At 45.1% G+C, this 20,722-nt stretch overlaps 1 protein-coding gene across 2 annotated transcripts; it reads left to right on the top strand.

The window, feature by feature from the left end:
- The first annotated feature begins 8,497 nt into the window (after nucleotides 1-8,497).
- On the top strand, nucleotides 8,498-20,487 carry USP1 (ubiquitin specific peptidase 1). Of its 2 annotated transcripts, none has more exons than XM_040565923.1 (9): nucleotides 8,498-8,640; nucleotides 8,954-9,145; nucleotides 9,968-10,091; nucleotides 10,451-10,558; nucleotides 11,102-11,262; nucleotides 11,777-12,495; nucleotides 13,593-13,763; nucleotides 14,730-14,931; nucleotides 19,601-20,487. In XM_040565923.1, exons 2-9 carry the CDS (start codon nucleotides 8,976-8,978, stop codon nucleotides 20,331-20,333), a joined length of 2,388 nt encoding a protein of 795 aa, XP_040421857.1. In that variant the 5' UTR covers nucleotides 8,498-8,640; nucleotides 8,954-8,975; the 3' UTR covers nucleotides 20,334-20,487. The 2 variants fall into 2 exon arrangements, with proteins under 2 accessions (XP_040421857.1, XP_040421856.1); XM_040565922.1 differs by lacking the exon at nucleotides 8,498-8,640 and adding an exon at nucleotides 8,657-8,787.
- Nucleotides 20,488-20,722: the final 235 nt, after the last annotated feature.

Genomic DNA, 20,722 nt, shown 5'->3' on the forward strand with positions numbered 1-20,722 from the left:
GCCCCGTGGTGCTGGGCCCCACAGTGCTGGGCCCCGTGGTGCTGGGCCCCACAGTGCTGGAGCTATGGGCTGCAGAATATGGCCCCTGGCCCTCATGACACCTCCATGGAAAAGGGAGAGGGGACGAGAGCCAGCACCCAGGGCAAGGCGTCTGCAGGCGAGCAGCATGGTCAGGGCTTCCCAAGCCAAGCTGGCAATAGTGCTCCCATCTCCCCATAGCTGCAAAGAGGTTTTTTTTCACCAGCATCGCCGTCTGTGGAGGTGGGAGATGACTCCCACACCACTTTCTCCTCCTGTTCCCAAACAAACACATCCCGGCAGTGCAGCAGGGCCCTGAGTTTGCTCGGCCATCGCCCAGCCCCGGGCTCGTGCCCAGAGCCCCGGCGGGTCCCCGAGCCGTGCTGAGAGCGATGAGGCTCGTGCAGCAGGCACTTTGGGCACCTACAGGAAGCTCTTGTGGTTGCTGGCATTCGGCTGAGCTTGTGTTTTGTTCTCTTTTCCCAGGGGTTAGATTAAAATGCTAAAAAGTCGGGGGGGAGCTGGGTGAAGAAGTACAGCGGTGGCAGTTCGCAGCTCTGCACGCATCTGCGAGCGGGCCCTGCGAGGCCAGCAGGTTGACAGCAGATACCCAAAAAAGTGCTTTTGAGCAAACCAAATAAAAATGAGTTCCCCTTTTCAGTCATTTAGGTTTTACTCGCCCGATATCTCGGAAACAAAGAACCTCTCTTCCATGTATGCAATCAAAAGTGGAAATGTATGCGTGTAAAACTTAGTTTTTAAAAAACCCCTGTCCCGTTTGTCTTGGACAGGCCGCCCACTCCTAGGAAAGGTTGGGAGCCATTCAGGGCTTTCGGGATGTTTATTTGTCAAAGCCCCGGGCCCTTCACATTACTTCTGGAGCCAGACAAGCCTCTCAGAGGATTTTTTTTCCTGCTGCAGAAAATGCTGGGTGAAATTCCACGGGAAGAGGTCAGCCCGGCCCCTGCCGGCCCTGCTGCCCCAAACCCTGCGGCCGGATCCTGCCCAATGGCTGGCACCAGCCCATGTTTTTAGCAGCCCCCTCTCAAAAGTTGATCTAAGAGGGGAAAACACCACCAACCAAACCGTGCGTCCCTAGGGTCTTTCAAGTCCCGGCTATGCTTTTGTTAGGTGTGTTTTTTAAGGGCTTGGCCATATCCCCTGCGGGTGGGGAGCGAGCAGGCGGGGCAGGAGCAGCGGAGGTCAGAGGTGGGGAAGCTGTGGGCGAGCTCCAAGCTCTTTAATAGCTTTCGGATGCTCATAGCGGTGTTTTTCAGCATGAGCAGTGCTAACATCTGAACCCGGTGTGCAGCATGTGCCACGCAGAAACTGCACATCCTTTGCCCGTATGGAAGCCGTGGCTCGCAATTTTCTTTAAAAGCAGCAGCGGTTTGGATGCTAGGGAAGGGGTTCCTCAGGGAAATTGTTTTCCCTCGGGTGGTGGGATTCATTCCTCCAGGAGACCTGCCCTTGCCCGCTTTGCAGTGGGCTTTTCTGTGGCAGCGCTGAAGTGCAAACGGACAGGAGCGGGCTGAGGCTGGGAGGAAGAGCTTTTCTCCATGTGGCTTCTACCATCTGTAACGACGGGACCAGGGGCTGATGTGATTGAGTCCTCTTGGCAAGGCAGTCCCAAATCACTGTTCTATAGCATGCTGCACTTGTGCCAACATCCATTTTTGTAGTAAAAATGCAAACTGCTCCCCCTCGCCTGTGCGCACGAGCTCTGCCTTTTATGGTCTGGGGAGAAGCTTGGTGGGCAGCTGTGACCTCCATGGCTGGTAGGAGAAGGTGAAACCACCAGGAACCAACCTCGTGCTCCGTCAAACGCCGACAGCCCAGTGCTGGGCTGTGCACGTCCGCTGATCCCCAGGCAGGGATGGAGAAGGCTCCTTTTCCTCACGGCACATGGGTGACTCTTGCACTGTTCAAACCGAAACACGTGAGCCGGCCTGTCAAATCAATTTGCTGCAGCCCTAAAAGAAATTGCTTTGTCTTTGCAAGCATAGCCAATAAATGGCATTGCGCAGAGCATGGTCAGCATCAGTGCAGCTGGAAAACATCCATTTGCAGACCCCAAATCTACTTAGGGAAAGGGAAATTTTTATTTCAGTTAAACATGTATCTTGTAAAGTACAACAATCATTTTTTTTTCATAAATCTACTTTTATGGTTGTTTTCTGTTCCTGTTTTCTATCAGTCTGAATCTCTGAACGCTGCTTGTCTCTTAGGGAGTGATTGCGTTTCACGTTTCTGCACTAAAACAAGGGTAGAAAATACAGAAATATATACCCAATAACTGGATTTAGATGACTTGAGCAGGAAATGTCTGCTGTGAGGCACAGGGAATGTCAGCAGGGCAGCTTGGTGGGACGCCCAGGCAGGGGACAGCACCGGCTGGCTCGGCTGTGCTGGAGACAGTGACCAAGTGGGAGAGGCATTTAGTGCGTGGGCACGTGTGTGGCCATGGCCCCAGGTTTTGGGGTGAAGCCAATCCAGCTTCACATGTGTGCACCCTTCATGTGAAAGAGACCACACAGGTTGGGTACCTGGAGGCTCGGGGGCCGTTTTCCCATAAGAGCGTTTCCTCCTGCCCCCTGTGTTTCCATCCTCCACCCCAAAGGATGACACGCAAGCCCATGTCATCGAGCCCATGCCATCACCACCGAGCTGCTCCTACGTCCCTTCCCATCACAAATGCTTTAATAAAGTTCCTCTTTTACCGGGGTGGTTCATCTCACCTCACTCAAGCACGGTGTCTTTGGCAGTAACATCGTGCTGTGCTGTGTTTTAATGTACCTGAAGTGTCCGCGATGGGCAAGGAGCCCAACGAGCATCACTGCATCCCACCCCGGCTGCAAGATTCCTGCAGGAATCGTTTGGGAGGGATTTGCATGGGGAAGGGGACCAGGCCTGGCCCAGCACTTTCTCAGACCGCAGGCTTTGCCCGCCTCTGTGGTCCCCTCCGTGGTGCGGCCGTGCTGGGTTCCTGGAGGGCCTGCTGTGGTTTCCTCACAAACTGCAGAAATGGCTCTCAACAAACTGAGTGCCTGAAGTTTGCTTTTTTACAAACAAACCAACAAATCCAGCTCACCTGGATGTCTCACACCTCCGCGTGTGGATGTACCACCCAGGTTTGAGACGAGCGATGGCATCTGGTCGAGGTGGGTCCGTGCGCAGAGACGCTGCCAGCAGATGGTGCAAGAACGCTCGGGTTTGTGTTCTGCAGGGTTTATTTCCTCCTGCTTCGGCTTCCCGAAACGAGTTACAGCTCGGGGAAACGCTATCCCGACTTATAAAAAAGAGACAAGGAGAGATTTTATTTTTATTCTATTTTAATGACGGTTTGCAATACAGCACCTGGCTTCTCATTTGTATTCCAGCCCATAACGGAGAACGGCACTTCTGCTACCAGCGGAGCTGTGGAGCCAGATGTTACATTCATCTGAGCAGCAGCCTGCAAGTTGTGAAATAAAATATGCCTAGGCAGACAAAAGATGGGGGAAATACTCCTAACAATGCAACGGGACTGCTTATAGGACATATTTTCTGTTTTTTCCCTGCAGTACAGGACTTAGCGTTCAGAAAGACTCAGGGCGAGGGGATCTGTCTGGGACCTGCTCACAAAACCCTCCTGCGTTTGGCAGATTTTCAGTGCACAGAACCCCACATGCGTGTTATTATGATGTAACCTGCTTTATCTCTATGTTATGGGTGTCAACGCTGTTATTTTCTTAGGTGTAATGGATGCACATGCGACTCGAGGACGTTCACAGATCTCATCCAACTGTTTTCTCCTAAGAGACAAACAAGAGCTATGGCCGCGTACTGCCTGTGCTATCAGGAGCAATGGATCCTGATCTCAGCGACGACAAACTGCAGCACGGAGGAGCACATTACTGAAAAGCTGATGTTTGTGTACAGAAAAGCTGATGTTTTGTGGCTCAAGCCTCCAGCTGAAGTTCGCCGTTTGGCAGCTGAAACAAACAGGAGCTCGCTGCAGGCTTTACTGTGGAGTTTACAGAACCGTGGCAAGTTCTGATTTATGATTTCCTGCATTTCCTAAAGTCTGTATCTTTAAGGGTGCCTAATCTGAAGCTCTTTAGGCAACAGCTGGCCACACTCAGGTCAAACTTTCTGGGTAGGTTTTAAATGGAAGGGACTGGAGCTGGTGTAACTCCTGCTTCCCTCCCGGTGCCTATGCCCTGCACAAGCGGCTCTGCCCTCAGCATCAGCCAGATTTGGTGGGGAAAATCCCATCGCCAGGATGAGACGGTAGCTCTGCTCCTGCAGACACCAAGCTGCACAAACTGGACCTCCTGAGTTACTGGAAACTGGGCAAAGCCCTGGTGAGTCTCCTCTTTCAAAGGCTCTGTGTTTCTACAGCGGCCAGATTGTTCCCATGTGTACCCACGTGGTATTTTCTGGTCAGTATTCTCATTCTTGTGAATGGTTTCTTATTTTTCCAGCCATAGGGCATTTATCTAAGAGTTGTATTCCTCAAGAATGAAATAGATTTTGCCATCATGACCGCTGGAGAGCCAAGGGCAGGAGATGCCGGACCTCTAATTCATGTAGCTCAACAACAACTCGAGGTTGTGGGGCTTTTCCCCTGTGGGGGACAGTGCTTTGTAACGGAGCCTTCCTCCAGGAGTCCCCCAGATCCCATCCCGTGGGAATCTGTTCTTTCTAGGCATTTCATCTGGTTATTTTTGGCTGTGTCTGTGGAGATTTCTAGTTTCCCAGTGCAGTCATTTTTATAACACACGGCTGCAAAGTCGATAGCACTAGACATAATTTAATCTTGCCTATTTGAGTGTCTCAGGACCATACGCACGCAGTTACTACCTCTTGCACCTGCTCCCTCGTTGGGCCCTGTTCGAAACACTCCTTCACTGTAAGAAGCCTGAGCTGTGGAGGCTCTAGACAACAGCTCCTTTATTGAGCTTGCTAAGCCGCCATAAATATTTAATTAGGTGTTGCTCTATTTTTGGAGAGATACAGAAAAGAAACCAATTTTCTTACATTTAAACAGAACACCACCCCGCTGGAGAGACTTCCCCGCATTAACTGGTGACAGCGAGCCATATATTAAGAGGGTGCATTAAAATTTGTGCGAAAGGCTGGCGAAGAGGAGGTTTCTCTCAAGCGTGGTGGTGTTGTAGTTGGTCTGATCACCTGGTGCAGATAGCCCACCTCCGCTGTGTCCTTAATTTCTTGTCCTTGGCTTCCCACCCAAAAAAAAACTCATCTCCGTGACATCTCTCTTCATCTTGCTGATTCCTACTCAAGATCCATCTGAACATTCCCTTGTCCTTTTTCATGGTTAAAAATAAATAAATAAAGAGATTAAAGAAGCAAATCCTAAAATGCAGTAACTGCACTGACCTCAAATCATCATTTGATGTCATAGAATTAAAATTAAATCCACTAAAATCAATAGTAATTAATGTTTTAATGAATACAAAATTTAGTTTAAAAAGATGCTCTTTGTATCATGAACAGTGAGGGAAACTTAAAGATAATTCATCCAGAATATCTCTTTTAATTATATTGACTTTAGAAACCAGAACTAACTTACAAGTAAAGATTAAAAATTATGTTTGGTTTGGTCAAAATAATGATGATGGGGAATTAGCTAGCAATTTGTAAGCATGTTAAGGGAGAGAAATTATTTAGGGCAGGAGAAGGTTTATAAATGATGGCGTGGAATTACCACTAAAAAAGTCCAACACATTCAGGAGGAGACCTGACACCGAGATCTACCAGGCTGCACTTCAGACTCATCAAAGCATGACACAGAAGCATCCTTGAATGGGAGTGTTTGAAAACAGAGCACGCACTGGGAAATAAATGATTGGTAAAGTTGTTCTAAAGGTGTGCTGAATATATCTGAATATCTGGAGAGGTACCTTATTTCTTGTACTCAGCAGATAATACTGCCTGTGTGACAGATGCACTTGTTGATTAAGATAACCGTTATACTCATTAAAATCGAATTGACAACTTCATCAGCCAAATAAAATGTAATACATAAAACAAAAGCCCAGAATTACCATGGGCAAAACTGTGGACACTTCCGGTCTCTGCAAAAAAAATACTTTCTGCTAATGTCTCCCTTCCCTGTTTCACTCAGTTACTGCACGTGAAATGAAAACCATGTAAATGTTCACAAGCCTACCTTTAAGCCCAAAGCTAAGCCTCCTGAAGTCACTGATGCTATTTGTATTCACAAGTGTGCCTAAAACTCACCTAAACACTGGTACATGTGGATCAGGCTGTCAGATTGTAAAATCTTTGGACGTAAATGGTCTTGTATCGTGTTTGTTAAAGCAGATAGCAAACCACGCACTTGACAGGGTAGACTTTTATTGAAATGCAATACAAATAAGTAATAAACTGCCTCAGTCGTGCCATTTGACAGAGATGTGCCAGGAGCGCTGCCATATCAAACCCAAGGCTGCCTGGAACGACCGGACTCCTGCCCTTGGAGTTTACTCCAGCCCAGGATTGATTCAAGGTCCAAACGCTGACAGATTTCACCCCATCCCAGTCGCATGGCCCTGTTACTACCATGGTCCTAATTGCCCAACAGCTCCCAGCTCTTGTTGAAGGGGCTGCTCAGCTGGCCACTCAAACAGGTAGCATGAAGCAGATTTAATGAAACACGTTATTAAGGAACCAAGCAGTAACGTGGCTTTTGGGCACTACCCACCTGGACAAGACTTCCTAACACTTCTTGTCTCATACGAGAGAACCTCTGCAGAGCTGGGTGTCTATTAGCTGGTGGGGTCAACAGAACCCATACAGGATCTGCCCACGGGTGCAGTGCAGGGCAGCGGACCCCAGATCCCTGAGGCACTTGGACAAACGCGAAATCCATTTAACTTCCACTGGGAGCTTGCTATCCAGCCAGCTTTGAGGCTTTGTAAGTCCCACTGGACAGGTAAATAAGATTTTAGCTCAATATGTACCTTGAGACTCTGAACCTTGGTTCCTCAGGTGATGGGCCTGTCCGTATGCAGGCATATGAGTGTATTTTGCCCTGTAAGTGATAGCCAAATACGTGTAGCAAGTATGCGCATGACTGTCAGAGTATCTATCGCTTCTGCCATAATTCAAATGTATATTTAAGGAAATTGATTTACAGTAATAATTAATTCATGTAGCGAGGTAAAAAAATCCAAAAAGATCGCCAAGAACTTTTTGAAATTAAACTGCTTTAAAAACACTCTTTAGTCTAAGAGCGAGGCTTCCAATTTTGTCCTATCACTTACACATCTGACACAGCAAATTGCAAAGTTATACATTGCTGTGCAGGAAACCCAAAGACATAAACATGAGCGACTGCGGAGCTGCCTGAAGGGATGGGAGTAAAACACAGGCACGTGGCGAGGATGGGGTCAGCACTAACAGCTTTCGGAAAATGGTGTGGAGCTAAGGCCAATGCCTGGGCATGGCTGAAAGTCAGTTATGAAGCTAAACGGGTAAAATATCTTAGTGAGTAGGCTGGATTTTTTTACTGAATTTTTCCCGTGAGTCACAGATATGATCTCAATGAACAAGTGTCCTGGCTTACCAGGCTTTTCTCGTAACGCAACTGGTAACACCAGTGCCTAAAAACTTTGCCTGCCACACAGAACTCCTTAGTTCTCAGATAAACGGTGAACCTTTAAAAGATTTCTGACATTTTGGAGCAATATTCAATTACATAGCATTGTAGTGTACAGACCTAATATAGCCAATTTATGCTTCATAAGAAGTATTTACTGTGGTGACATTGCCATGTTTCTCCCATCTCACGCTAAGTCCCACGAGAGAATAGCTGTGAAAAATAGACCTTATAAGGAGTAAATATGGACCAGTTCTCAAAGCCCCCCAAATTTGTGAAGTATGAGAGCAGCAATGGATGTGCGGGCGAGAGCTCGTGATTCTCAGCAAGCGGAGCCACGGACGAATTACTGAATAAACAGGGCGGTTCTGTGTTGTGCAGATGTTCGTTTCGTGTACGACTGGCGCTGGGTTGGAGACAGTTTAATTATTTTTATTAAAAAGCCCGAACGCGCGCTCCCCGCCGCTGAGGCAGCCCGGCTTCTCCTCACAGCGGGCAGCTGCCGCCCCCCCCCCCCAAAACCAGCCGCGCGGGGGCGCTGCGGGCCGGCCGCCGCCTCACGGCGCCTCCCGCTGTGATTGGCTGAGGCGGGGAGGGGCGGGGCTTCCCTTGGACCAATCCACCTCCGCCTCCGGAGGGGGGGGCGGGGGTGTCCTTGCGGAATGGTTCGGCCCAGCCGCTTCCCCCCCCCCCCCTTCCTCTTCCCCCGGTGCGAGTCCCGGGCCTTTGGCTAGGCCGTTGCCAGCGCCCGCGCGCGCTCAGGCAGGACCCCGCGGGCTGCCCGCCGCGCTGCCTGATGGCGGAGACAGCGGTTCGGCGCCGGTACCGCCGGCGGAGCGCTCTCTGAGGCATCGCTTTGCCTCCTCCACCCAGCGGGCGGGTGGAGCCCGACGGCCACCATGCCCCCGCGGTGCCAGCGAGCCTCGCCTTCGACTCCGTGTCGGGCGTTTGATCCGGGCAGCCCGCAGCGGCTGGGCGCGAGCAGCGCGGCGGGCGGGGGTCCTGGCGGCAAGGCAAACGCGCCAAGTTTCCCGTGGCGGGGCGGGCGGCGCGGCCGGGGCCCGCGGTCTCCATAGCGACGGCCCCCGGCGGGCGGGGGCGGAGGGGCCGTGACGGGCCGGGCCGGGCCGTGACGGGACGGGCAGGGCCGCCATGTAGCGGTGAGCGCCGGGACCGGGCTGAGGGGCCGGGGCGGGCCACGGGGGCGGCGGGGCCGGGGCCGTGAGGGACGGGGCCGTGAGGGACGGGGCCGAGGGGCCGGGGCCGCTCCCGGGGTGCCGGGGTGCCGGGGCCGGTCCGACGCCCCCCCGTGTGTGCCCGCCGCAGGTGGCGTTTCCCGGCCGGGAAGATGCCCGGGGTGCTCCCCAGCGAGAGCGGAGCGGCGTTGCGGGGCAGCCCGTCGAAGCGGAGCCGGCTGTCGCTGAAGCTGTTCCAGAAGAAGGAGGCCAAGCGGGCGCTGGACTTCGCCGAGCCGCAGGACGGCGGCGGGAGCAGCCCCGAGCCGCGGGGAGCCGACGTGTACGTGGGGAGCCGGGGGGGGGCGGCACGGCCGGGCTGCTGGCGGCTGCCTCGGGAGGTACAGGCAAAGTTTCCCTCAGCTCAGCTCGATAGAAAGTGATTCCCCTTCTGCTGAAGTATCCAAACTTTAAAATTGTCGCTTTTACAAAATGAATCCTGCAGAAAAAACATTGGGTATCGAAGGTCCCCTATGCTGGGAGTAAAAGCACCGAGCCCACTGCTCGCTGCAGGGCGTTATTGTTGGGTGTTTGAGCCCTGGGTGAATTCAGCAACTCGTCTCCCTGCAGCTAGTGAGGAAATGAAATGGGAGAAAGAAAATTGCCTCATTGCGATAAACGTGTTGGAGGCTTTGAGATGTGGTTCTGTTGTATCAGTACAGTGCATCAGCGCTGTATGTAATGCGCCGGGTTTTTTTGTTGTTTTTCCCCCCTTCTATATTTATTTTCTTGTTATGCTCCCAGCAATGAAGTGATGTGAACCTGGAGCAAGGGACAGTAATAGAAAATATGTGCTACGCACGTCGCGTTTTTCTTGGTGCTGCCCTAGGAATGAACAAAGAACACGCAAAAGTATTGTAAAGAGAGCTTTCCTCATGCCTTAAATCACTCTGCTTCTTGAGAGGTGGGCGTTGGGAGTAATGGCAGACACGCTCGCCTCTCGTAAACCTGCCTCTTTTTGAGTAGGTTACTAGAAAGAAGGGTTACGGTGGAGTTGGCCTGTTTTTGAGTGCCTAGAGTAGCCATGTAGAGATTCTCAGAAACGCCTTGACACCGTTTTCATCTGTGCTCGTTAGTCATTAATTCTGTTTTCACTGTTTTATAGTGACCAGGTTGTTCCTGCAGCACAGCCTCCGTCGCTTGTCAGCTGTGAGAAGAAAGACAACATGTTGCCTTTTGTGGGCCTGAATAATCTTGGTAACACTTGTTACCTGAACAGCATCCTTCAGGTAAGATCGTGTTTTGGGGCCTCAAAAAAGATCCTTTTGTTTCAGTTAAGCACAAATAGATGAGATTCTTAGTTTAACATTGTATAGAACATGTCTGGGTGTTGTATACAGGGAATCTAGTTACAGTGGGGGGAAAAAAAGACGATAGTGCAAGAAGCGTGTGCACCACGGATTGCCTTGATGATTAATTTGTCAGTTTACATACTTCAGCCACGTCCCTGCCCTGAATAATCCCACATCTTTGCGTGCTGTGCAGAAGCCTCGGGGGATGCAAAGCTAGTTGGATTGTAAGTGTGGACGTGTGATGTCAAATAACTTAGCTTACCAATTATTATTTTGTTTTAAACTGTTGCTTTTAGGTGTTATATTTTTGTCCTGGTTTTAAAACTGGAGTAAAGCATTTATATAATATCATTTCAAAGAAGAAAGAATCTTTGAAAGAAGAAGGAGAGCAAAAAGCAGAAAAGGTAACATATCTCCCTACGTGTTCCTTTACTTGCCTTTGTGCAGGTGAGGCTACGTGCCAGGACGGTACTGAAAGTAGAGCTGTTTCCTTCTGTTTGTAATAAGTTTTGAAGTATTGTTTTCTGTAGTGCTATTTCAGGTAAAAGATAAGTGTGAGAAGTTTTGAACTTGTGTTCGAACTTGGCAGTGCTCAGAGTGTCTGTAAACTTGTAAGCGCAAGCCTTAAGCTCTCAGAAATTAGCGGAGTTATCATGCCCCGTTTCTGAAATTAAGATAATGATGGTGCAGTATTTTGAACGGACGGAAATCGGAGTTTGGGCAGGGATGGTTTGGGTTTTCATAATGTATAGTCTGGCTTTCATCTTTCTTCTCTACTGGCAGAAGAGCGGTATATTGACTATTGACCTAAACTTGCGTCTTTCCCATACTGGACAGAAAATCTGTCACGTCTGTTAGAAAACTTAAGTGGGGGCGGGAGAAAAAGTTTAACTGCTTGTTACAGACAAAACTGCAAGTGTTTTTCTCCTTTTATATTGTTACTGCAGGGAAATTGTAAAGAAGATCCCCTGGCAAGTTATGAGCTGATCTGCAGTCTGCACTCCCTGATTCTTTCCATTGAGCAGCTTCAAGCCAGCTTTCTCTTAAATCCAGAGAAATACACCGATGAACTTGCTACTCAGCCACGAAGGCTACTCAATACCCTGAGGTACAGGTTATCTAAAACACTGTCAGAATTTTCACCTCAAGTTTGGAGGCGGCTGTGATTGTACGGTACAGCCTTGGGGGGTAGATGATCTTAAATTTGGGGCATCATTATGTGATCGTAGGAAGGAAGTTTCCCTACACATCAAAGGGGAGGTTTGTGTTTCTTGCTACCTCTGTGGTATCATAAGTTTGGAAGTAAATTTTGATTTTGTCAGAACATAATTTCAGCCCCACGGTGGATTTAAAGCAGTGGTTAGCCTGAAGTATGTAAGTATTGTTGTTGTCCTGGGAAGTACCGCTGTGAGGTTGCAGCTGAACGTGTGTTTAAGTGCTCTTCGGCGTAAGGCTGTGACTACCTTCCCATGGGAATCTGTGGGAGACGACCCCTCTCTAGGCCTGGAGGGGATCCTCCCCTGCTTTAATAGCAAAACTTCTCTAATTTAAGTATCTGGTCCTGTTAGCTAGCTAGTCATCTGCTCGTCATTACTTTGCTCATTTACTTTTGCCTTTAATAGAGAGCTCAACCCTATGTATGAAGGCTACTTGCAGCACGATGCCCAGGAGGTTCTGCAGTGTATCCTAGGTAACATCCAAGAAACGTGTCAGCTACTGAAGAAGGAAGAATTGAACAAACTGCCTTTGGAAGAGCCTACAGCTAAACCGGAGGAAAAACTTGACGAAAATATCGAGAGCAGTGGAACCGGCAACTCTGCCGAGGAGGAGGACAGTGAGCCAAGTGGCCCTGTGGGAGAGGTGGCCGAAGATAAGCTGCTGAAAGGAAATGGGAAAAGAAAAAGTGATGCCGAAGGTGGCAACGCAAAGAAAAAATCTAAAGTATCAAAAGAACAAATTGCAGCAGAAGAAAATCAGAGACAAACCAGGTCAAAGAGGAAAGCAACGGGAGAAAAGCTAGAAAATCAAACTGAGGCCATTGCCAAGTGCTCCACTGAAAACGAGAGTGCAAAGCCAACACAGAAGAAGTCACGACTTCGATTAAACTGGTTAAAATCTTCGTGCAAACAACCCAGTATTCTGTCCAAATTTTATAGTCTGGGAAAGTTAACGACAAATTTGGGATCCAAAGACCCAGCGAAAGAATACGATGACTGTGAGCTTGAAGAGTCTTCTGTAAAGTGTGAAAATGGTAATAATGTTAAAGAAGAAGGTCATGAACCAGCATTTCCTGTGGAAAGCCATAATGAGAAAGGAACTGAAAAAGAACCAAAAAAGGAAGGTTGGTGAACAAGCGTATGGGCTTAAAATTAGAATGGTTAGGAAATTACTGTGCATTGGAAGTCAATGTTCAGACTGCATTGCAAGCAGAGCTCTCTAAATACAAAATTACATTTTCAAAAATTGAAAAAGATTTTTTGAATTTGTTTTATACATTTGTAATTGTTGTGTTATACCCTGGTCTGTTTAGCTTAGATCTAAATAGGCCTTTCACTAATGTTGTGTAATCGTTGTTCAATATATATATAAAAAAAGAAGCATATTACCAGGTTTATACTCCCACTAACGTTTGTCACCTATAGAAATAGGAAGTGAATTCAAAACATAAAGGGAGGTTACTCAAAGAGTGAAACAGAATGAAACCCCACGGTCAATGGGTTTGTGTCCTAAGCCCTTACAAACAATATTCTCACCTTCCCTCCCTATTCTTTAGTCCTTCCATATTTTCAGCCTTCCCAGGAACTAGGAAAGCCACAGGATGTATGCAAATTGGCTGGCAGGTGTGAAGTTTGTGTCAGCAGAGCAAGGTAACTGTTGAGGGAAGGGGCACAGTACGCCTTAGTAGTTACTAGTTTGGAATTTTCTTATCCAACCACCGATTTTTATGAAAACGTCTGAAGGAATGCAGAATCTTTTGAGATCCCCATTTCTTCATCAGATTTGACTAAAATTGGCCAACTAATTTGGAAAATATTGGAGGAGAGGAGCTGAGACCCAATACAAAGCAGGCAATAATACAATGTGATGTTCCTTGAGGAGACTGACAGTCCGTACAAAGAAGGTAGCGAGTGCGCTGATGGCAAACACACTGTCTAGAATGTGACACAAACTTCAACTATAAAAGAAGGATCTAATCTTAGAACTTAGAAGTTTGAGAGCAAAGAGAAAGAGGCTTCCTGTTCAGTAGTAAGTAGCAATACTGTGAAAACTCATGTGATAAGCAGTTTTTAAAAAAAAAAAAAAAATTATTCTTATGTAGAATCCTTAAGGCACCATGTCTCTAACACACTGATTTTTTTATCCATAAAGAGTCGCCAGGTTCTGTAGTCTTTTGAACAAAGCACGCTAGGTAAGTGATGTGGCATATACTCTCTCTAGGTACGGAGCTGGCTGTTTTTGAACTAGTGGAGAAATTGTTCCAGGGCCAGTTAGTACTGAGAACAAGATGCTTGGAGTGCGAGTGCTTCACTGAAAGAAGAGAAGACTTCCAGGACATCAGCGTTCCAGTGCAAGAAGATGAACTTTCTAAAACTGAAGAAAGTTCTGAAAGTAAGTAATTACCGAAAAGGGTTGTGGCTTGTTTCTGTTTCAGGCAGCCATTGAGGAAGGCGTTGTTCCTTGATAAATACGGCACTGTCCTTTGATTGTGCTGGTTAAAATTAGAGGCTGTTCTGTTATCTCTTGTCCTGATTATCAGTGTTGTGTTTACAAAGTCTAAAGTTAACGTAGACGGATCCAGACACTATTAAAATCACCTCAGATCTTACCATATGATAGGCTGCTTACAATCGTTCACTCACGTACATATTTTCCTGCTTATAAATGGGTATTTTCTTTGATTTGGGTCTGCCCTTTCTTCCTTGGTAAGAGATTCTTATAAATGCAAGATTAAGCAGAAGAATTTTTTTCTTTGTTTTTCTTAAAATAAATGAATCTTGCTTTAAAAATTATTTTTAAAATTATTTTTAGAAAACATTTTTGTCATTACCCTAGTACTGTGTGCTTTACATTTGGAAATGTTAGTCCTCTGGTGTGTGCCACAGCTGGTAGCAATCCATGCCTAACTTTTAGCGACTCTCAAAAGTAAGCAGTAAGTGTGGCAGCAAGACACTGTGAATTTCAGAATTTTAAATAAATCATTTTTAGTGCTCATAGACTTAATTCAGAGCAGCTTTCACTATTTTTGCCCGCCCTGTTTTGCTGAAGCACTCCCGAGTTCAGCGTGTGTACGCGGTGGTGTTTATATGTTAAATGCTAACAGGCAATGTAGGTGGTGGTGTAGGTCTGTATATTTCAAGCAAGAGCATCCATTGATTGGTATTTATATAATTTCCTGAAATGATTCAAAGATTTGAATATGTTTTCTATTTCACACACATTGGGTATTCTTCACAGCGTTGTTGGTAGTTCTTGAACACGTCTTAACTTTATAAATCTCATTTTGTTTTTCTTCTGGTGGGGTGCATTGGAAGTATAAATAATCACGTATCTATGAATGTAATGACTCTCTTTCAGTTTCTCCAGAGCCAAAAACAGAAATGAAGACTCTTAAGTGGGCAATTTCACAGTTTGCATCCGTGGAAAGGATTGTGGGAGAGGATAAATATTTCTGCGAGAACTGTCATCATTACACAGAAGCAGAACGCAGTCTTTTATTTGATAAAATGCCTGAAGTTATAACAATTCATTTGAAGTGCTTTGCTGCTAGTGGCTTAGAGTGAGTATGCTGATACGCTATGGTACAAAACAGTGTGTTGTTGAAAGGGAAATCTTACTGGGGGGATGAAGATGCCTTAAATTCTCCAAAAGCAAGTTTCTAGATTGAAATTAGGGGCTGTGTCCCACTGACGTAGCTTCATAAGGGCTTTTTATTGTTACAAGCAGTGACAAAAATTTATCCTCAGGAAAATAGACTCTTAGGAGGCTTCTTGCCAAAAAGCTTTACCGCTGTGCTTAGAACAGCTCGATATTCTCATGCTTCTTAAAACTTTATTTTGAACATCACCTATGTGTGAGAGTATAGAGGCATTTTTAAGTACTTCAGCAGAACAAGTGATGAGAACAAAACTGAACGTTATGCTCACAGCTCGTGGTGCTGTGGTCTTTAACTGAACAGCAGTACTAAAACTGGGGCGGGGGGGGGGGGGGTAGATCAACACTTTGAAGATCTAACACATCCTACAGACAAATTGCTAATACTCTATTTTAAAGGAATAGATCAATGTCATTCATGTTCAACTGCCAAGCAATCAGTTTATGTACTATGAAAATCCTTGGTTTTTACCGTTATTTGTACTTAGGAATTTAGGGATATAGTCCTGTCCCTCACCCCAATAGGATACACAAATAAAACAATGCCGAGACAACTTATGGCACAGCATTTTGCAGTAGCTCCAATGAGATTCAAATAATGAGAAATGAGAACTTTAACTATACGATATTCCCCTAGATCCTTTAGAAAATTGGTATCCGACTGATTTGCATTTTTGAGTGATAGATGATTTTAGTAACACTTGTAGACTTGATCTTTCCTTCCACTTTTTCCAGTACTCACTAAAACGTAGCTTTTGCACACTGTGTTAACTTTGCTGGATGTTGCAAAAGAAGAGAAACTTGTGCTGGTTGAGTATCCCCCCGATGGCATCTGTTTCAGAGAGCCAAGCACACTGCAGTGCTGCAGCCTGCGCAGTTTATAACCCTGCATAAACTGAGTGTTCTGGTGGCACAGCTTCCTTTTGAGACTTAACAGAGCTCCTTTGTGACCTACAGTACATTATTTAGGCACAAATTAGCTTGGCTTTTTTTATGCACCAAGTTCCTTGTGCTCAGCCATTCCCTGTTGGTTGGCCTTAGACCTTCAGAGCCATCCTGATGGTAGGAAATCTAATGCTTCGTGCATTAGAATGCCTTCAGTGGCATTTTCTAACACTTGTGTCACCACTGCAAGTGGATAGGACCTTTGGCACTAGACACAAAGTATGAGTTGAGTGACTTGTCACAGGACACGCGATAAACAAGTGCTGATAACTGAGGTCAATATAAATCCAATTTGTGAAGAACTATTTTCAGGGATCGTATTAAGATATTTTTTACTGGTAGTTTGCTAAGATTTTTGAAAGTGGAATTCTCACCCTCAATTTCTAGTGCTTGTTGTTAGGAGTATTAACTTTCTGACTTCAGCAGAAAGCAAAAAACTTCCTCTGTGTAAAGTCTGCTAACGTTTCTTCTGACAACTGTAATGTTATTGAATAACCTTTGATGTGAGATGGAATACTGGTATCATTAGAGGTTATTCAAAAAACACAACCTGAGAGAGAAAACCTGGACATTACTGGCAGTTTGTGCCTACATCTGCTACCTCTCTGTTTCTGTTAGGAAGCACTTGGAGCTTACAGGCTAACCAGCCATCTGCTGAGACACTTACCTCTTCTGTCCTGGCAATCTTCAGGTCCTTGCTCCAAAAATACTCAGACCTGTACCCAGGTCAGAGTGAATCCAGCCTCTTGTGGTCTTCCTCCTGTGCCCTTTGAACGTGTCCTGTATTTTCTGCCAAGCTCTAGCAGCCAGAGGTTGAGGAAGTAGAAGTGGAAAAATCGAACATAGTCCTGGAGTCAGTGATGAACCAAACTGCGTGGAAGATCGCTTCTCAGTTTTTGGCTTGGACTTTTTATCTTGGACAAAACCATGTCATTTCTAAACATATTGATTTGGAGTAATAACGCACAGCTGCAAATCAAATGGGGAAAGAGCCAGAAGAGCCAAGGCTAGTAAATAAAAATGCTGGCTTCCCCTATAGTATCTAGAGTTGCTGTTATTACGGCGTGTTTTGCATTATAAGCTTTGATGGAGCTTCCCCCAGTTCAGTTAACTTGTAATATTTATTGTAAAAACCAAAACCAACAAAAAAAACTTGTTCTCCATGGACAAGACTGCAGTAACTTGTCCTAAAAAGTAGTACCAGATGGTTTTGCTGCTTTAACTAAGACGCTTAAACTGAGAATGTTCATATCACTGTTCTCCTAGCTCCAATAAAATCTTTGAAATCTCGTCTGCTTCTCAGTCATGCTCTACTGAGTTTTCTGACAACTGAGTTCAAAAGAAGTGAAGAAAAATAAAATGGAAAGCAAGGGTACTGTAAATAAATATTTGCAGTTAGGAGGGCTTTGCGCCGTGTTTTCTAGACTGGCCTGCAAAGTGGCTTTTAAAATTAAAGCACCCAGTGTGAACATCCACTAGCCTGGGGCTGAGTAATGCTGTTTGGCAAGGGTGGGGAAGTACTGGGTCATGGGGGTAAACAGCCCTGCGCTCAGATGAGGAAGCTATTAAGTGAAACGTGTACCCGGTAACATCCCATTAAGCCTGTCCACAATGTGCAATTGGCATCGAAGAGAAAATGAGGTATTTGACTAGTGAAATGGTATCAGGTAAGACCAGGTGACTTACTGTTTTCAATGAAGTCTTACTGTAGGGTTTTTTAACTGTCACATTTGCTAATCAGTGAAAGTAGTGCTTATGCCCTGGAGAATCCTTATTTGGATTATTTAATGTCTTATGTGTCAGAAGAGTCGAAGTAAAATAGCTTAAGCCTCTAAGGTCTATAATAATTTGAGGTATTAAATCAGTACAGTGGGTAAAGTTCCACGAATTTATGGCCTCAAAAGATATCATTGCAGAAGTCAGGTTTGTTGTGTATGAACTACTGTGCAGCAGTCAGAGGAGGCAGAGTACTTGGCATGCAATTTTTCTGTCTTCAGATTATCATTAAGAAGAACAAAAAGCTAATAGGAAAAGATTTCCTCTCTTATTTCCTCCTCTCCAAATCTTTCTGATGCTGGATCTCATTCAGAAAAAAGGTAGAGCCTGTTTTTAATGTTTTATTTTAATATGATTGTCATAGTGTGTTTGAGTGGGACTGCATTTCTGATCTTAGGCTATCAGTAAGCAGTTTCTGAGTATTCTCTTCGAGTATCTCTTTCTGGCTAATAATAGGGATTTCCAGAAAATTTAAGTTTTATTTCTGATGATCTGCTCTTTTTCTTTTGGTGCAGTTAAATGTTTACTATAAACCTAGGTCCACAATGTGAAGAGATTAGAGTTAATTCCACTTGAGTGACTGAGGGTACCTGTGTATGTGTGAATGTGTTTGTGGTTATGAAGGTTTATGGCTGGGAACATCAGCAAAACATTTAAAAGTACAGCAGAATCAAAACTAAACCCAGTAAAACCAAAGTAATATTCTGTTACTCCAATCATGCTTATACTGTTATGTCTATCCACATTTCCCTTGAATTAAAAGTAGTTACGATTCCTTATTATGGGAAAAGTAAAGGTGAATAATAGTAGTTGGCTCTTTGAAGCAAAAGTAGAGTTTGCCTGTATTCCGCACTGTTTTTCCCTACAACACCCTAATGTTTGACCAAGACTGAAACATCACTGAAATCTATTGGGACACCAGAAAATATTGTTAAATAAAGGGGTTAATTATATTGGGCTATGCAGTCTGTAAATCATGTAAAAGCTGAATGATTCAAAGAGGCTAATACACAAAAGAGCTGATTATGTCCCGATTCTTTTTTTGCCTTCCAAACTCTTTAGAAGATCCTAAATGAAAGGACTTAAACTTTGCTCATTGTAAATTTGTGAGCTGAGAACAAAATGCTATATAGTTACAGAAATGCTAGATGCTTTTCCAAAGTGAATCAGCTAGCTGATTACTGAAACTGACTAAGATAGGACAGTTAATGACCAATCCCTAGCAATAAGAAAGTTACTTAATTATCCTTAGGTAACTGTCCTTTGCATACCATTGGCAATACACTACAGGGCTTTAAGGTGATCTGAGAAAAATTACCTACTATAGTAAAAAGTCAGTTTCTCTGGGTGGCATTTAGTAAGTAAATTTTTCAAAACCTTTAGGGAAAAAGTCCTGCTTACTCTGTACCTTGGATGCTGAAGCTTATCAAAGCTGGTAAGCGGGCTGATGTCTGCAAAGTAGTAGACGTATAATCACAGAAGCATGAATGATAACGATTAAAAACTCATTTTTGTCATTATTTAAAACTTACTTTAAGTAAAGAAGTACCAACTTCTGAAAAGGGAAGTCTCTTAGATAGTTAGAATACACGGCTGTTAGGCTGTAAGACTTACCAGTTCGCATCCTTGCAAAAATCTCTTTGCTGAACGGGTGCCTGGGGCAGATGCTCATGATAAGCAAGTAGAAAAAAAGTAAGCAGCAGCTTTTCACATTCATATCTCTATGTCTGTAATTCATCTCTCTATGTTTCTAATAGAAGAAAAAGAATATAGGCTCAATGTATGGGCCACTTAAAGCAGGATTTATTGTGTGCTGAGGGGGCAAGACGTCTAACTTTGTTTTTCTTCTGAAGGTTTGATTGCTATGGTGGACTGTCCAAGATAAACACTCCTCTGCTGACGCCTCTCAAATTGTCGCTAGAAGAATGGAGCACGAAGCCAACTAATGACACCTATGGATTATTTGCCGTGGTAATGCACAGTGGCATTACAATTAGCAGTGGACATTACACAGCCTCTGTCAAAATTACAGATCTTAATAGCCTAGAGATAGACAAGGGAAACTTCATCACTGACCAAATGTACGAAATGATTAAGCCAGAACCACTGAACGAGGAGGAAGCGAGAACTGTCGCTGAAGACTACGATGACGGTGAAGTCTCTTTTAGAGTCAATGGGAATGCACAGCCAGGGAAGGTTCTGAACAAAAAGAACATGGAAGCTGTTGGACTTCTGGGGGGACAGAAGAGCAAGTCTGACTGTGACTTGTACAATAACAAACCAGCTAACGCTGAGAAGTTTCTTAATATAGTTACTGAAAACAGAAACCCTGAGTCTAGCAATACTAACGGAAGCGTGGAGTGCAGTACGGAACACAGCGATCAGAATGGTGTTGCTTCCAGTGGACTAGAAAACAAAGCTTTGTACGTATTGCAGAGCCTGAAAGAGTATGAAGGAAAGTGGCTGCTTTTTGATGACTCTGAAGTGAAGGTCACAGAGGAAAAGGACTTTCTGAATTCTCTTTCTCCGACATCGTCATCTACATCAACTCCTTACTTACTGTTTTATAAGAAAATTGTAGAGTGATACTGTATTTTGACTGTAAATATTAAGGATTTGCATACACCTATTGTCTGGTTTGCATCAGGACTACCTGGAAGAAACAGATGTTTGGTTTTTTGAAGCTACTAGATCATAAATTTTCTGGTCTTTGCATTCTGTGTAAGTGGCTCAACTTGAATTAATAAACCATGACCTAGAACTTAACTCACATAGTAACTTTTATGCTGGAAAATAGCGATATTATCTTTTAGGAGTACCGATTTGTATAGTTCCTGAATGATGCCTACAATACACGGTAGTGGTTTTAACACAGCTCTAGTTCTCAGACATGCCTCTTGTATTATTAGCTTTTTTTTAATAAAAGTTATTTGTATTCATATTCTGGAGTAAATGTATATTAACTAGCAGATTTC

Source organism: Cygnus olor, chromosome 8, assembly GCF_009769625.2.
Source record: "Cygnus olor isolate bCygOlo1 chromosome 8, bCygOlo1.pri.v2, whole genome shotgun sequence".
NCBI lineage: Eukaryota > Metazoa > Chordata > Aves > Anseriformes > Anatidae > Cygnus > Cygnus olor.

Coding starts and splice junctions, on each gene's coding strand:
- USP1 (XM_040565923.1), top strand. CDS start 8,976: ATGCCCGGGGTGCTCCCCAGCGAGAGCGGAGCGGCGTTGCGGGGCAGC. Junction 11,263..11,776: donor AGGCTACTCAATACCCTGAG/GTACAGGTTATC, acceptor TGCCTTTAATAG/AGAGCTCAACCCTATGTATG. Junction 14,932..19,600: donor TTTGCTGCTAGTGGCTTAGA/GTGAGTATGCTG, acceptor TTTCTTCTGAAG/GTTTGATTGCTATGGTGGAC.